At 34.9% G+C, this 14,643-nt stretch overlaps 1 protein-coding gene across 1 annotated transcript; it reads left to right on the top strand.

The window, feature by feature from the left end:
• The first annotated feature begins 3,229 nt into the window (after positions 1-3,229).
• Positions 3,230-9,458, top strand: Nab2 (Nuclear polyadenosine RNA-binding 2). Its single transcript, XM_018546244.1, has 7 exons — positions 3,230-3,313; positions 5,215-7,065; positions 7,211-7,376; positions 7,871-8,034; positions 8,135-8,465; positions 8,546-8,678; positions 9,074-9,458. Exons 1-7 carry the CDS (start codon positions 3,275-3,277, stop codon positions 9,300-9,302), a joined length of 2,913 nt encoding a protein of 970 aa, XP_018401746.1. The 5' UTR covers positions 3,230-3,274; the 3' UTR covers positions 9,303-9,458.
• Positions 9,459-14,643: the final 5,185 nt, after the last annotated feature.

Raw genomic sequence — 14,643 nt, 5'->3', positions numbered from 1 at the left:
TATATAATATGTAAATAATTTAGGCTAATTATTCAGTTTAGCTACTTCATTTTAAAAATCAATAAAATTAGGCTTATTCAACGCGTTTTTGCATGAATAAAAGAATCTGGCAAAAAAAAGCGTCACTCTGCCCTGCGAACCGAGGATGCTTTCCAACACTGACGCAGACAGTGTAACAAAGGGAATCATTACATCCTTGTTATTTGCCTACGTGAAACAAGGATGAAACGATTCCCTGCGTTACACAGTGTCTGATTATGTCCTTTTGCTGGAAAACACCCCGAGATATCGAGCGTTAAAGTTGACAACTATTGGGAAACCGCTCCAAACCAATAAGCTCTAGTCTACACATCCCAGTCTCCAGTGTCCCAGATTCCACTGGATTTCACAGTGGCCCGCCACCAGAGGTTCAAAGAAAGAGACTCGCGCCAATTCTTGCATGTACTCAAGACATGTGAGATCTATTCATATAGCACCTCGCTCTAAGTAATCTGTGTAAAGTAAATCACAGTTAAATAAGCATGAAAGAAGTCACATAATTGAACGTGGGTGCCTTACCTCCAGGCGTCTAAGGTAAGCTCCCACTACAATGCCTTACTGATGAGTCTAGTAGTGGGGGCCGAGACGGAAACGCAGCAGTGAATGACAACATTTTCGCATAGATTACCACACGGAGCCAAAATAACAGCCGTGTGTGTGTTGTTCACTTAAAAACCCACGTTCAATTATGTGATTTTTTTCATGCTTATAAACTGCGATTTACTTTTGAATATTTGAATATTTTCTTAGAATTAAGTACAAATGTCAATATAACTAACATAATATATTATCACGAAAGTAACTGATATTAAAACGCCACCCCCACCCAACTACCCATCTTTTTCGCTGTATTTCACTCTCTTTCGTTATATAATATTTTAAAATCATTTTTTAAATCATTTGTTATATATATATGTAGATATATATGATGCAGTGGATTTTTCCCATAAAATATATTTTATATGTCTTACCGTGTACTGTTGGTGTTCGTCTTTTATGTCGTTATTCGTTATTATACATGTTGATTCATCTTTTCAGGTTCACCTCTCAGACTCACTTGGGATATATTTCAATTCACTTTATACTGTAACGTTCCGTATACTATCGTAGTTTACACGTTCTGGATATATATGTAGACACTTTTACTTTCTTATTTTTCCTAAAATCATAAAAGGGAATAATAATTTAATAATATAGTCACAAATTTTGATAAACTGACAGTCATTACTAAAAGCTAGTTATAAGGAAGTAATTAACTATAGTGTTGCGCTTAGATAATTCAAAATTATCTAGATATAGATAAGATAAATGACACAAAAATGTATTTTAGATAAGATGAAGATAATTCATTTTATATTAATCTAAATAAAAGATGAAATTAAAAAAAATGTTTATCTAGATAATTTTTATATAATAAGTTGATTTTAATTGTTTTTAAGTAACTATATTTGGTAGTAAAACGATTTAGGATACAAAAAATATATTCACTATTTTTATAAATATTTCATAAATATTTTATAAATATTATATTTTATAAATCTTTACCTTTTTTAAATAAAAGTTTTTCGAATATATTATCTAATAAAAATCAGGGAATGGAAGTAACTCGTTACTTGTAACGAAGTTACAGTTACAAGTTACTTTTTTGGTAACTTTACTGGTAACTGCGTTACTTTCTTTTTTTGGTAACTGTAACTGTAACGAGTTACATTTTTTGGGTAACGGTAACGAAATTTACAGTTACTTTTGTCGTTACTTTGCACACGATTAAACACGGTTCGATTGGATACATGCTATCTATAGCGCTTATCAATAAGACTTGAAAGCCCTTAGACATTCGGCCGTTATGATTCAGTAATTATTTTACACTTCTATCTTCTATGTAATACATAGGACATACAAATATTTCAGTTTGCTGCATATTTTACAGGTTTTAGAATTACAAAATTGTGTTTAAAAAAAATTAAAAAATAAATTAAATAATAGTAAAATGAGAAGGGCTATGAACCCAAAAAGCGAAACAGTTTAAAAGACGATGACAATAAGTGTCGAAACGTCGTTTGTTTTTATCTTGTTTTATCTATGTATTGTTCTAATATATATTTATACATTTAATTACATTGTCATCGTCGTTCTTATCGGAAATAAACTGTTTCATTTTTGGCTCGTAACCCTTCTCATTTTACTTTTATTTAATTTATTATTTGAGCCATTCTACATTGTTTTTTTTTTTTTAAAAAAAACTATATATTTGTCAGTATTACATATAAAAAAAAAAACAAAAGTACATTTTTAAATTAATTTAAAAAAGTAACGGAAAAGTAACGAAAAGTTATTTTTCAAGTAACGGTAACTGTAACGAGTTACTTTTAAAAAGCGATAACTGTAACTGTAACTAGTTACATTTTTTACTCGGTAACGAGTAACTGTAACTAGTTACTTTTAAAAAGTAACTTTCCATTCCCTGATAAAAATAAACGATCGATTGATTGTCTGTCTTTGTTTGTCTAACGGATCGATAATCATGGTCATCATGGATATAGAGAAAATTCGAACCAAAAATCGTGAACATTACCGACACGATCGTGGACATAGGCCGGTATTCATAGTCAGTTCTTATTTGAAGACTGTCTTAAGTATGTCTTAAGACGCGAATGCAGCCATTTGATTGGTTCGTGACATCTTAAGACTGAACTTAAGACGGTCTTGAATATAAGAACTGACTATGAATACCGACCATAGAGGCGCTTCAAAATAAAGTAACAGCTATTCCGAGCATGGCCGCTCTCAGGCTTCTCTCTGTCTCTACCCTCTTCTTTTTCATTATATTATTATAAATAATAAAAGATTAATATTTTTACTTACGCGTTAAATTTGATGTACAAATATTTTAATAAATTAATTAAAATTATCTTCGAAACGAATTTTCAATTTCGATTTTGAGATCACTCTAAAGATTGTCAAATATTTATCGTCACGTTAGCAAACCGACGAAACCGCATTCGCCGGTTGCCCATCTAGTCTAGATTCATTTCATGCTCCGTGAAAGCGAGCCGTTTCGTTCGTTCATCCATCATGGCCGTCATGGCGGAGAATGTTTTCATTCCGTGATACGCCGACTCGTGATCGTATCGGTTCATCGATTCGGCATTCGGCCGGTCGTCGACGCGACGACAACGACGACGACGTTGGCTTACGCTCGATTCGGTGAAGGTCCAGCGATCATCACGCGATCATGGATACGCGTGGCATTGAAGTCACAAATCAGCTCCGGGTGAGTGTTGCGGAATGCATGTTTTAAGTGCATGCAAAGGTTCTATTAGCATAAGATCGTCCAGTCATCTGATTGCATGAAAACCCAGACGTGTGACATTTGATCCCGTACGTCGATACCTGATTGTTATGTAATTGTCAAGTTCCTCGCAGAGGACGTGAAGGATTCAAAGCAACGTCTTCCGTGAAATTCGTCGCTTTAGAAATCCAGGCACACAACAAAGTTTACTTTATTTTATACTATTAATTTCTGTCTCTCTATACATGCAGAAGTCTAAAATATAGACATGACTGGAAGCTACTTCTGCCTTCTTTCCGAAAAAAAACTATAAAGATAGCTTTGAGAAATTACTGTAATGCTGCTAAGGATGTACGTGATGAGAGTTATTTATATTTACAAATTATATACTTCTATCTTCTTTCTAGGAAAAGGTAGAAAAGCATCTTTAAGAAGTCATTATGATAGACATTTGACAAATGGAATTATTTGTAAGTTACTTCGGTTTTCTTTTTGAAAAAAGATATAAGAAAGCCTTTGAAAGATCAATGTAATACTTTTAAAATATATTTGATGAATGAAATATTGTTTACAAGTTACTTCTGTCTTCTTGAAAAAAAAAAAAAAATACAAGAATATCAGAGATAAGCAATTGTGTTTCTCAAAAAGTATATTGTACTTGATGAAATTATTTACATGAAATTATATATATCTAATTGCAGAGTGTATTAAAAATCACAGGCTGTATAAACCAATTACATTATGAAACACTTTGCAAGGAATATTTTCAGAGAAATAGTAGATTGGATGATGCAAGCTTGTCAAATGACTGTCAAAGTATAGACCTCTGAATTATTTCTTAAGGCAATTAAATCATTGGCTTATATAAATTAAATAAAAACAATTGGTTGTTTACTAAATCCTACTGTAAAGCCTATGGCACACGGTGCTTGTTTTCCTGCTGGATTGCTAGCTGGATTAGAATATTGCCACCGTATTGGCTGCGGTGCTGAAAGTGCCAGTATCGCGGCCAATCCGATGGCAAGAATCTGATCTAGCTAGCAATCCAGCAGGAAAACAAGCACCGTGTGCCGCTGACTTAACTTCTATAACTCATCACATGATTGACTGAGTTCTGTTGCCTATTTTACTCAGCATTTTTCAACATTCCTAAGTCAGTTATAATATTTTGGTTGAATCGGATTCTTTTTTGAGGATCGGATGCAATATGGTTGAGAAGAAGAAAATTTTTTAAATAATTAAAGGGAATCTTTAGAATTTATACACAAATGTCTATTCATATTGCTTGGACTTTTTGCACTCACCATCTTTGCTTTCTATCTCTTCAATGTCTGTGTATATGTACCATATATATATCTTATTGTAAGTGCAAATTTTTTTGAAATTACGAAATTTAATTTTTTGGGAATATATATATTGTAATAGATAGAAAAGAATTCGTATAATCATTGCCGAATCCAAAATTCTGATTTTTCAGATACTGGGAACGCAACAGACCTAAAAATAATTTTATACTTAATAAAAACGTTAATTAGGAAGTTATTTTAGTAGCTCTAAAACTTACTGTATCATATTTCGAGACAAAAAATTTAATAAATTATAATAAATTTTACTCAAGGAAAAGCTATAGATTTTAAAACTAGATTTTAAAATTAGATTTCCTGCTCTGTCCTCTAAATCTCTATTACAGAAATGTTTAAAAGTCATGTAAGTAAGGAAATATTAAAAAAGCAATTGAAACATATAATGTAATAGATTGTTCATAAGGTCTGATTTTTGTACTCTTTAATTATAATAGGTAGAATCTAGAAAATAAATATATTTTGCAGTTTTCTCTAAGCGAGTTTTGTCTTAATTGTTTTTTTATTTGTCTTAATTTTCAGAGCGCCATTCGCGCCAAGCTTATGGAATTGGGAGTCCACTACGACGAGGAACTACCTGATTATATATTAGTAATGGTGGTGAACAAGAAATCTCGTCAGCAGATGCATCATGACTTAAATCTGTTCCTAGAGGACTGCACGACTATATTCGTGGATTGGCTGCACGATCAGGTGCTAAAGAAACTGCAGAAAGTCACTGTAGCCAAGAAAAAATCATCTCGCGAGTTTGTACCTACCGTTGTAGTAAAGCAAGAGGAAGAGAGAAAGAAAAAAAAGATATTAGCAACTTCGTTCCTAGAAGATCAGGCAGTGGAGCAGTCTTCGGCTGTCGAGAAATTCCCGGATAAAAGTACGAAGAGCGACAAACAACCATCGGCGCAGAAGCAACAGACAATAAAATCTTCCATACCTAATCAAAACTCAGAACGAAGTCACAGCAAGAGCGTGGAAAGAAATGTGAAAAGTGTGCACAGCAAAAGTAGAACAGACGAAGTATCGTCGATACCCGGCAGCGGATCTTATCAAGACTCTGCCTCTTTGACGAGGCCGCAGCAAAGTTCTGGACGCGATGAAAACACAAAGGAAGGCACGCCGGAGAATCCCGCTACAAAGATCACAGATTCATATAGCGATCTGAAAGAGAGCGAGGCGCCGAATAAAAATCTAAAAAGATCATTGGAGTCGTCGAGTAATCGTCACGACAGCACGGAGAAAAGGAGTAACGAGGCGAAGAAGCCGAAGCTATCCGAGGAAGAAAAGGAAGATACTTCCCCGGATACAGCTTCAAAGAAGCTCAAATCCTACGTGAACAAGCCAAAGATTGTGTCTGTCGTATCTGTGAAGAATCGGCTTGGTATGGTCTCACCACGGAAGAAATTCGAGATCTACAGAGAGAGGGAGGGCAACGGTCGCCACTATCTGTTGGAGAAGCGGTTCGAGAACCAGCATCGCTACGACATTGGACGTAGCGGAAAGGGCAGAACCTTTGAGATGGACGATCGAGGTTCCAGACGGATTCGCGACGGCGACTCATCGCGATATCACGAGACTATGAGCAAAGTCAACGACGTAAGGAGTCGAATAGAGAGCAGCAAGAGTGAGAGATTGAGCAGAAACGCGGAGTCCAGGGAGAGGAATTTGAATTCAAGTTCCACAACGGACGCATCCGCAAAAAAGTCTGTGTGCACTATTAAGGATCGTCTGGGTATCAATAGTAAAGTCCAACAGAGACAGTCCACAAAATTACAAGAAGCAGCAGATTATAGAAATAACCCAAAGAGCTTGGATCAAGCGGGAAATAACAACAAAAACATCAAGGATAGGCTCGGTCCGTTAAAAAGTAGTTTCAGGCCTGTCCATAAACAAGGACAGCTTCGCAGCAGCGAAAACAATAGATCTCTAGTTTCTCTGAATTCCGCTGGCGAGAGACACGAGGGTGAGAAGGGGAAAGAAACCGAAGATGAAGACGAAGTGGATAATGATGAACAGCTGATCGGACCTATGAAGTCGCACATAGTCGCTGTAAACAGACATGCATCCGCCACTGTTACGAAAACCGATAGGAGACGTATGAAAATATCGAATGATTTGTTCAGTGCGACTCAAAGTATCAGCAAAACCTTGGGACACAGTGGCGTGAAATCTCAGGATAAGATGAACAAAAGGACATTCAGTGATGTGGACGAGGATACCGATGATATGAGATTACCGAGCAAAGTAATTGTCACGCCAAGACCTTTGAAGCCGCTGCAACCGACTCAGAAACGTGCCACACAGTCGCTTTTGTTACGAGCTGTCGCGGAGGCAAATCAGTCTGTTGTTACACAGAAGAATCCGGAACCGTCTCTATTTGTAAGTTTCAATTCAATTAATATGTAATATATAACATGTAACACCAAGGACGATATTCTTTAATGTCTGCATATTTCTAAAAAAAAATGTGTTAAACGTCAAAGAGCAAAGAACGTTTTTTTCATCGAAGGCTCAATTTTGTTAGGACAAGAAGCCAATCTTAAAGCGTCTTAAACCTGCCCCGGCTCGTGATGTAAGTCAAAACTTGTCGGTACATTTTAATTCTAGTAAGAGACTGGTCATGGAAAAAATTCAAGTCGAATTAAATACGATAGATCATCTGGATACGGAAGACGTCGAGCCTGAGCCTTGTAAGTGCTATTTTCGTGGAGACGTCTTTTTATAACAGAGTTATACAGAATCTATCTCATACTTTTATTCTTTCGTTTTGGAAACTTTATTTATTGAGCTTCTACTATTATTAATTAGGTACTTGAACAAGTTAAAATTAATTCTATCCTTAAATTGTATCCAATTGGTCTCTGATAAAACGAAGAATATATGAGATAACGCCAGAAATCAAATTCACAACGAGCTTTCTTATACGTCACCAAATGTCATTCCTTTTCGATTTTCCATTAATAACAATTATATTAACTTATACTAACAGCTTTTAAATATTTAGAAACTAAGAAGTATAGTAACCGATTTACTTAGCTTCTAATAAATATTTTATAAAAACATAGTGAAAATATATTTAAAATAAATAAAGATTCCATTGCGAATTTTTTCATGATATAAAGACTAACTCTGTCATTTTTCTCCTGGAATTTTAATTCCTCGCTTATTATTGCATAATTTGTAGATGTACCTCAACCAGTAACGGACGAGCATATGGGAGTCATGATGTCGTTGTTCCAAAGGAGCAACGACAATCAAAAATTCTTGGTCACTTTGAACGGATACAACAACAATCTTCTGAAGGAGAAGATTAGTTCCGAGGATGACGAAGAACGACTGGTAATGGAGGTAATTTTTCCACCACCTCTAAATTTCCCTCATTCCCTTCCTCTGAATTTTAATCCTCACGCGTATTGTAGACGCACGATGTTCCTCCTCATGCTCGCAGGTGAACGAGGATGACGAGCTTTCACTGTTGACGCACAATGAAGCAACGACGATGACGGCGACAACGACAATGGCGGGAATGGCACAGAACGAGTTGGAAATAAATAAGTTTAGAATAACAGGCGCTACGGAAGATAACGTGCATGCTAGTCCGCAGGAAGCGAGCGGAGAAGAGAATAACGAGAACTGCAATACGGAGAACGTAGATAAGATTGACGAGATGCCGCGTAAACGGAGAAAATTAAGCCCTATAATATACAATAGATCTCATTCTCCTAGTCCTATACAACTGAAATCTAATGCGTCTCTAGCGTCGACGTTAGCCACCAAACGTAAGTATTCAATTTTTTTTGTTTGTTTAGAGTGTAAAAGTACCATATATCATTATAAAATGCATTGTTATTCTTTCCAGCCCCGGATAAAAAACCTCTGGTAGAGAATACGGCCTCTGTCATTTCAGATAAATCTAGAGAGAAATGTAGATACTGGCCAAATTGTACGTTAGGGAACAAATGCGCGTATCTTCATCCCCCTGTTATGTGCAGGTAAAGTATCTTTCTAGAGATTCATTACATATCTGTAATGAAAATTTTCCTCGGAATTTTTATATGAATTATGAGAAAATCTATTTTATAATCTTTTTTATATACATATAAGAGAGTGAATTTTGAAATATCTTAAAATTTCAAAGATTTCTCATTCTATAATTTCTGAAAAAAATCAGATTTCACAATAGATTTTATTTAGAAATGATAGAATAAAAAATCTGAAAAAAACTGAAATTATAAAATTATTTAGAAATTCTAAAAAAATATGAAAAATTCTGAGAAAAATTTTCATCAAGAATTACATCGCAAAATAAAAACAATATTTTTCTTTCTATGAATATATGTGATGCCAGAAAACATTTTTTTAATTTTAACTTGCCTTTTTTTCGCAGTGCCTTTCCGGCATGTAAGTTTGGTGACAAATGCGCCTACAAGCATCCCAAGTGCAAATTCGGTTTGTCTTGCACAAAGCTAGGTTGCGTGTTCTCGCATCCTGCCCAGCAATGCAAGTATCATCCATTCTGTACGAAACCGGCCTGTCCGTATTCCCATCCAGTCACTTCCACTCCGGCAGCAGAAGTAAGCCAGAGAGCAAAGTTTACTTGGCGGCGACGAGATTGAGCATGTTTTTGCGGATGTATAAACCAGAATATATCGTTTTGATCAAATTAAGATCTGATCCACGTAAAATTACTTTGTACAGGTCACACAATGAAGAAATATGCAAGCTTAAGTAGCATAAATTGATATAAAGATGTTACCAAGATAAAATTTAACTTCCCGATTAACGAATGCGTCACGAAAACTTCACTATAATCGTGATTTATTATGTCAGATCGTAGTTCGACTCTTTTTCTTAAATAATTCAAGATAGAAAGAAACTTTTGAAAAACTTTAATCAGTAAAAATTTTTTTATCATTTAATTAATCAGATTTAAAATAATTATTGAAGCTCTAATTTAATTTAGGGTGTTGCATCCGCCATTTATATATAATATATATTTTCCTCTGTTGATAATTATCTATCGCCTTATATATAAGATCGCGCTGTCAGTTCGAACTGTGAACGATTTTTGCTGCCATTCTTAGATTATATATTCTACTTGTAATATGAAGGAAAGGATTTTAGTTTAGTTAACCAAGGTTAATCGATGCAATTGACCTTGGAATGATCATAAAATACGTTCTTTTAGGCTTGACCTTGCCAAGGTAATCTCGTCTCAATTTATATACGTGTATATGTTCGAAAATATGTACCGCCAATCGTGCGTTTCTAGTATCGGTAATATATAAACATATATTTTTTTTAATATACATATATGTATATATATATATATATATTATATAAACATATATGTATACTTCTTATGTAACAGCCAGAGTAAGTAATGATAGATTTATTCTTTTTATCGATCTTGCGTGCTTTTGTTTGCAAATCGTCGTTTCTTTTTGTTTTTATCGAAGCCCATCAAAGTATAAGTATATATAGAGTGCACACTTTTAGTAAATTGGAAAAATGCAAGAGGTACAGTCAAGAGAAACAGATCTATCGTAATGTTTAACGTAGAGAATAATGGAACGAAATGTTGCAATTAGACTGTGTGTTCGTTTTAAGATTATGAGCGAGGTCTTTTTGCCGAGAATATTTACGTTTATAAAGTGCGAATTGAACATTTTCTCTGAGCGATTTAATCAGGTTTCGAGCGAGCACATGGCTGTTTTATAATGTGTACCGTGCACTCGGCGTTGTCTCCGCATTGAGGGGAGGCATCGTAAAAATCAAGTATTTCGTTGTTCGATTACCATTTATGTAATTTAACACAAATTGTATAGGATCTTGTAAGGAGCGGAGGTAATTCTGCATAATTTAATTAGTGCTAGTGAATAATTGCGCATAAGATGTACAATATTATTGAAACTTGTCATCAGAAACAAATATACGATGATTTCTGTAAAATACAGTTTCATTCTATTTCTATTTTCGATTTCGAGATATTCTCCTATTCCCTCCAGTCTTCTTAAAAGAAGGGATCACAGAATGTTTTTTTTTTTTTGTAATTAAGTCTAAATGATAGATAATAGATTTAAGCAGCGAGAGAGATTGCAATTAGTGTATAAAATAATCACGATCATTATTATAATTCATATACGTGTCATTAAAAAATTGTCATCACGATTAAAGGAAGGCAAGAATCGATCAAGATGTACTGCGATACGCAAGCTTAGTTGCGTGTGATTTATTGCGTTTTTTTTTTATTTATATTCGTTTAAATCTTATCTCCAGATGAAATTTTACGTCGGTATAATTAGCGTGTCAACGTATTCCTCGCTTCGTTCGAGGAAATAAGACGCAAGTTTAGATTCTGACGTGAAATATTACGATCATGTCTTAAGAAGATCGACAGATCAACACGGCTTCTCTCATACACACACTCGTATACGCTCGCACACAATTTCGCACTAATTTATATATACGTATAAATCTATGTGTATGCTCTATCGTATTGTGGGGCACTTAGAAAACTCGTTAATTCGTTCTCCTCATTCTTGCGTCGACTCTACACCGGAAATCCAGACGGGCCGTGTGCGTTTGTGAGATACTTAAAAGTAATATAATATATATATATTTTCTTTTTTTCCTTTGTTATTCAAGGATTGCTTTGTTTCGAAGGGAAAAAATAAAAAAATAGTGCGCACGCGAACGTATCTCTCACCCCCTTCTAACATTTTAATCTACTTTCGACAAGCGGATCCCGGGGTCCTCTTCAGCGGAGAGGAGTAAAGCTCGGTAGAGGAGATCTCTTGTAGAGAAAGAGAGAGAGAAAGAGAGAAAATACACGAATTAAATAGTGATTGGGAGGGATTTGTTTCTGCGAAATTGAACATCTCTGATCTTAAGCCCGTTTTTACCAACGTAGATTAACTTTAATTTCGATTCCAACTAAAGCCCGATTTACAATTGGATAAACGTAGTTGTAAGTGGTTGTAGTAGTAAGAATTGACCAATCACAGTCGAATATTCTCCTCGCAACAGTCAATTCTTACCATTACAACCATTTACAACTACGTTTATACAATTGTAGATCGGGCTTTATTCTTCATTCTTTTGTAATCCTTAGAACTAGAAAAGATAAATTGAGTACGTTGAGCCGAGATTAAAATTGAATTAATCTATGTTAGTGCAAACGTGTATTAGATATACATTTTGTAATCCTAGGTAAGATATTCTTCCTTCTAAATCTTCGAATAGGCAGGACATTTGGATTCCTTAAATCGCGACTCGAAGACGGAGAAAGAGAAAATATTTTGAAATGAAAAATGTTCAGAACTCATTCACCGATCCGTCTCTCGTCCCTCATTTTTTTTTTTTACAAATGCATCAACTGTTAATAAAGCTTTCGCGGATAACACCCTGTTTCCTGTTCTTCGATACCCTTGCATCGCCGCACGATGCGCTGTCTTCTAAAAGAAAAAAGGATAATAAAGAGATGAAAAAAAGAAGTAAAAAAGAATAATATGTTATATATATACGATACGTACATACATATACATACATATATAATATATATATGTATAAACGTGCAACATTTTTCTCGAGAAAATTTGGCAAGGATTAAAAATATCATAATTACATTTGTATACAAATGCCTATGTGTATCTGTGTGTGAATGAAAATATGTATTGTGTCTTTGCGTGAATAATCATATGTTATCGTTGGGGAATAACGACATCGAAATTCGCATCTCGCACATGCGACTTTTAAAACGCGCGCACACGCAAAACACTCTCGAATCGCGGAGCGTTACAATTTTTTTATATTAATTTCATTTCATATATATATAATATATAATAAAAATAAAAATAATATTACAATATATATATATATATATATAATTACAAATAATTAGTTTTATCCGTGATATTCTATTATAATATTTCACTAGATTTTTTTTCTTAATAATGTCCCGCGTAGGCTCTTTACCTCTCGACAGCGAGCCATAAAAGAAAGTGCGGATGTGCGGAGGGCGGTCATATAATGCTCGATCTATTTGATTCTTATCACAGGAGTCCGCCATTCCGACCGCCGTTCTCTCACATCACTTCGACACTCTATTATCTCCAAATTGATTATTCATACGCGAACGGTACGGCAAAGTGGCGGATAAACAAGCCGTTGAGTATAATGGTATAAGTCATATACTTTTGGGAAACAAAAAAGACTATCTAAAGAGACTTAAATATAAAATAATAACAATTTTTTAGTTAAATATAAAACAGTTAAATATAAAATATTGATAATACATAAAATCCATCTACACATTACGAAATCTTTTTCTACATACGTAAAGATTACAAATTTTATATCGAAATAAACTGTGCTATTTAATTGAAATCTGATGCATTTGTTGCAATTATTTCATTAAATTGGAACTAGTCTAACTAAAAATAAGAAATTAATCCGTTATATTACTGACTTGTACCATTATTTCGTTCGATGACTTATAATGTTCGACAAACGCGGAATCCACGTAATTGGAGAACCAACTGATTTTGTTCCCTTATAACTGTACTCTTCCTATAGTCTTTTCACAATTCTTCTCTTCCTTCTATTGCCGTATAAAGTCTGACTCATACACAATATGCTTCATTTTAAACGCCGAAAGCGTAAGCGTCAAGTTGCATTCTTAATTATCACACTCTCCTTATTCTTATCGTCACTATCCTTATTTACACCTTACGCCGTAACGAATGTTCTTCTTCCATGCTATTAATTCTACCGCAGATTAATATTACAGTGCTATGGCTCGGTTTCGCGATAACGTAACTCCCTCCGGTACTCACTCAGGCCATTATCACTCGTTAATTGCTATTTCCATTTGATTGTATCGCGTTACACGTTGCACCAAAGGGATCGTATTCGTTGTCAGCGAAACCAAACTCAGAACACTCTTCGTTAAATCTCGCATATAACATGAGCCAAGTTAAACCCTTGTCTGGAATTATGGACTCACCACTGATCCCGTACTTTGCAATCCCTTCGCGCATTTGACGATTATAAAAAAATAATAATATAACATCATTAGGATGATGCGTAAAATGCATTTAACGCTTAACGCGCAATTAATTACACGTTAAAACCTTCAATTTTAGTTAACATGACGTACGGGACTACGGTTTATCTGCAAATCCATCCGCGACAATGAAACGTCACGGGGACAAGGATCCTGATTGTTCGTGCCTTCTGCCACACACTCGGAATTTGCACACTCAAGATCCCGAGTCACTCATGATAAATATTTAATAAATATTCAGTCCCATTTCCATTCGTATACTCCGTTCGATCCATCTTACGTATTTCGGGTGTGTGTAATTAACATCTCCCTTCTTTCTCTCTCTCTCTTTTCGCACGATTGTTTCGAATTTGCACATAACAAAATCATCGCGATGTACAATCGACGTATGCATACAATGCAGCAATCACGCCATTGATCATCTGATCGATGATTCCATCTTTGGTCGCTTATCAAACGACGCATGGCAAAAAGATGGACGAACTAGGATAACTTTGCGGTATCGCATTTAATATTTGGATAAAAAGGACGAACAAATTTTTAGATATCTTCAGAGAATTGGCAGTAATATTTTATAAGAGAGTATTTAAAGTTCAGAAAAATTTCAATCCGATTGGAATGAGCTACATTTCCGTCGCGGTAGTATATTTGCTCGCGATAATTTATTTGTTCGAATCAGTTTTCAGCTGGCAGTAGAATAAGCTTGATCGCGTATTTCTAATTCAAAAAGATTCGGTCCAGACTGGAATAACCGCGTTATTATCCTATTACCGGTCATCACTTAGATAAAAATTCGAATCTCGACAATTGGCAGTAAGAGTCTGATATAACGTTAACGGTACATCTAAACTTCAGAAAGGTTCTTATAAATGATTCGTAACAGCATACTA

Source organism: Cyphomyrmex costatus, unplaced genomic scaffold, assembly GCF_001594065.2.
Source record: "Cyphomyrmex costatus isolate MS0001 unplaced genomic scaffold, Ccosl1.0 scaffold53, whole genome shotgun sequence".
In the NCBI taxonomy this organism is placed as follows: Eukaryota; Metazoa; Arthropoda; class Insecta; order Hymenoptera; family Formicidae; genus Cyphomyrmex; species Cyphomyrmex costatus.
Note: the sequence above shows the minus strand (reverse complement) of the source record. Positions and strands in the feature narration are given on the sequence as shown.

Coding starts and splice junctions, on each gene's coding strand:
- Nab2 (XM_018546244.1), top strand. CDS start 3,275: ATGGATACGCGTGGCATTGAAGTCACAAATCAGCTCCGG. Junction 8,035..8,134: donor AAGAACGACTGGTAATGGAG/GTAATTTTTCCA, acceptor TCATGCTCGCAG/GTGAACGAGGATGACGAGCT. Junction 8,679..9,073: donor CATCCCCCTGTTATGTGCAG/GTAAAGTATCTT, acceptor TTTTTTTCGCAG/TGCCTTTCCGGCATGTAAGT.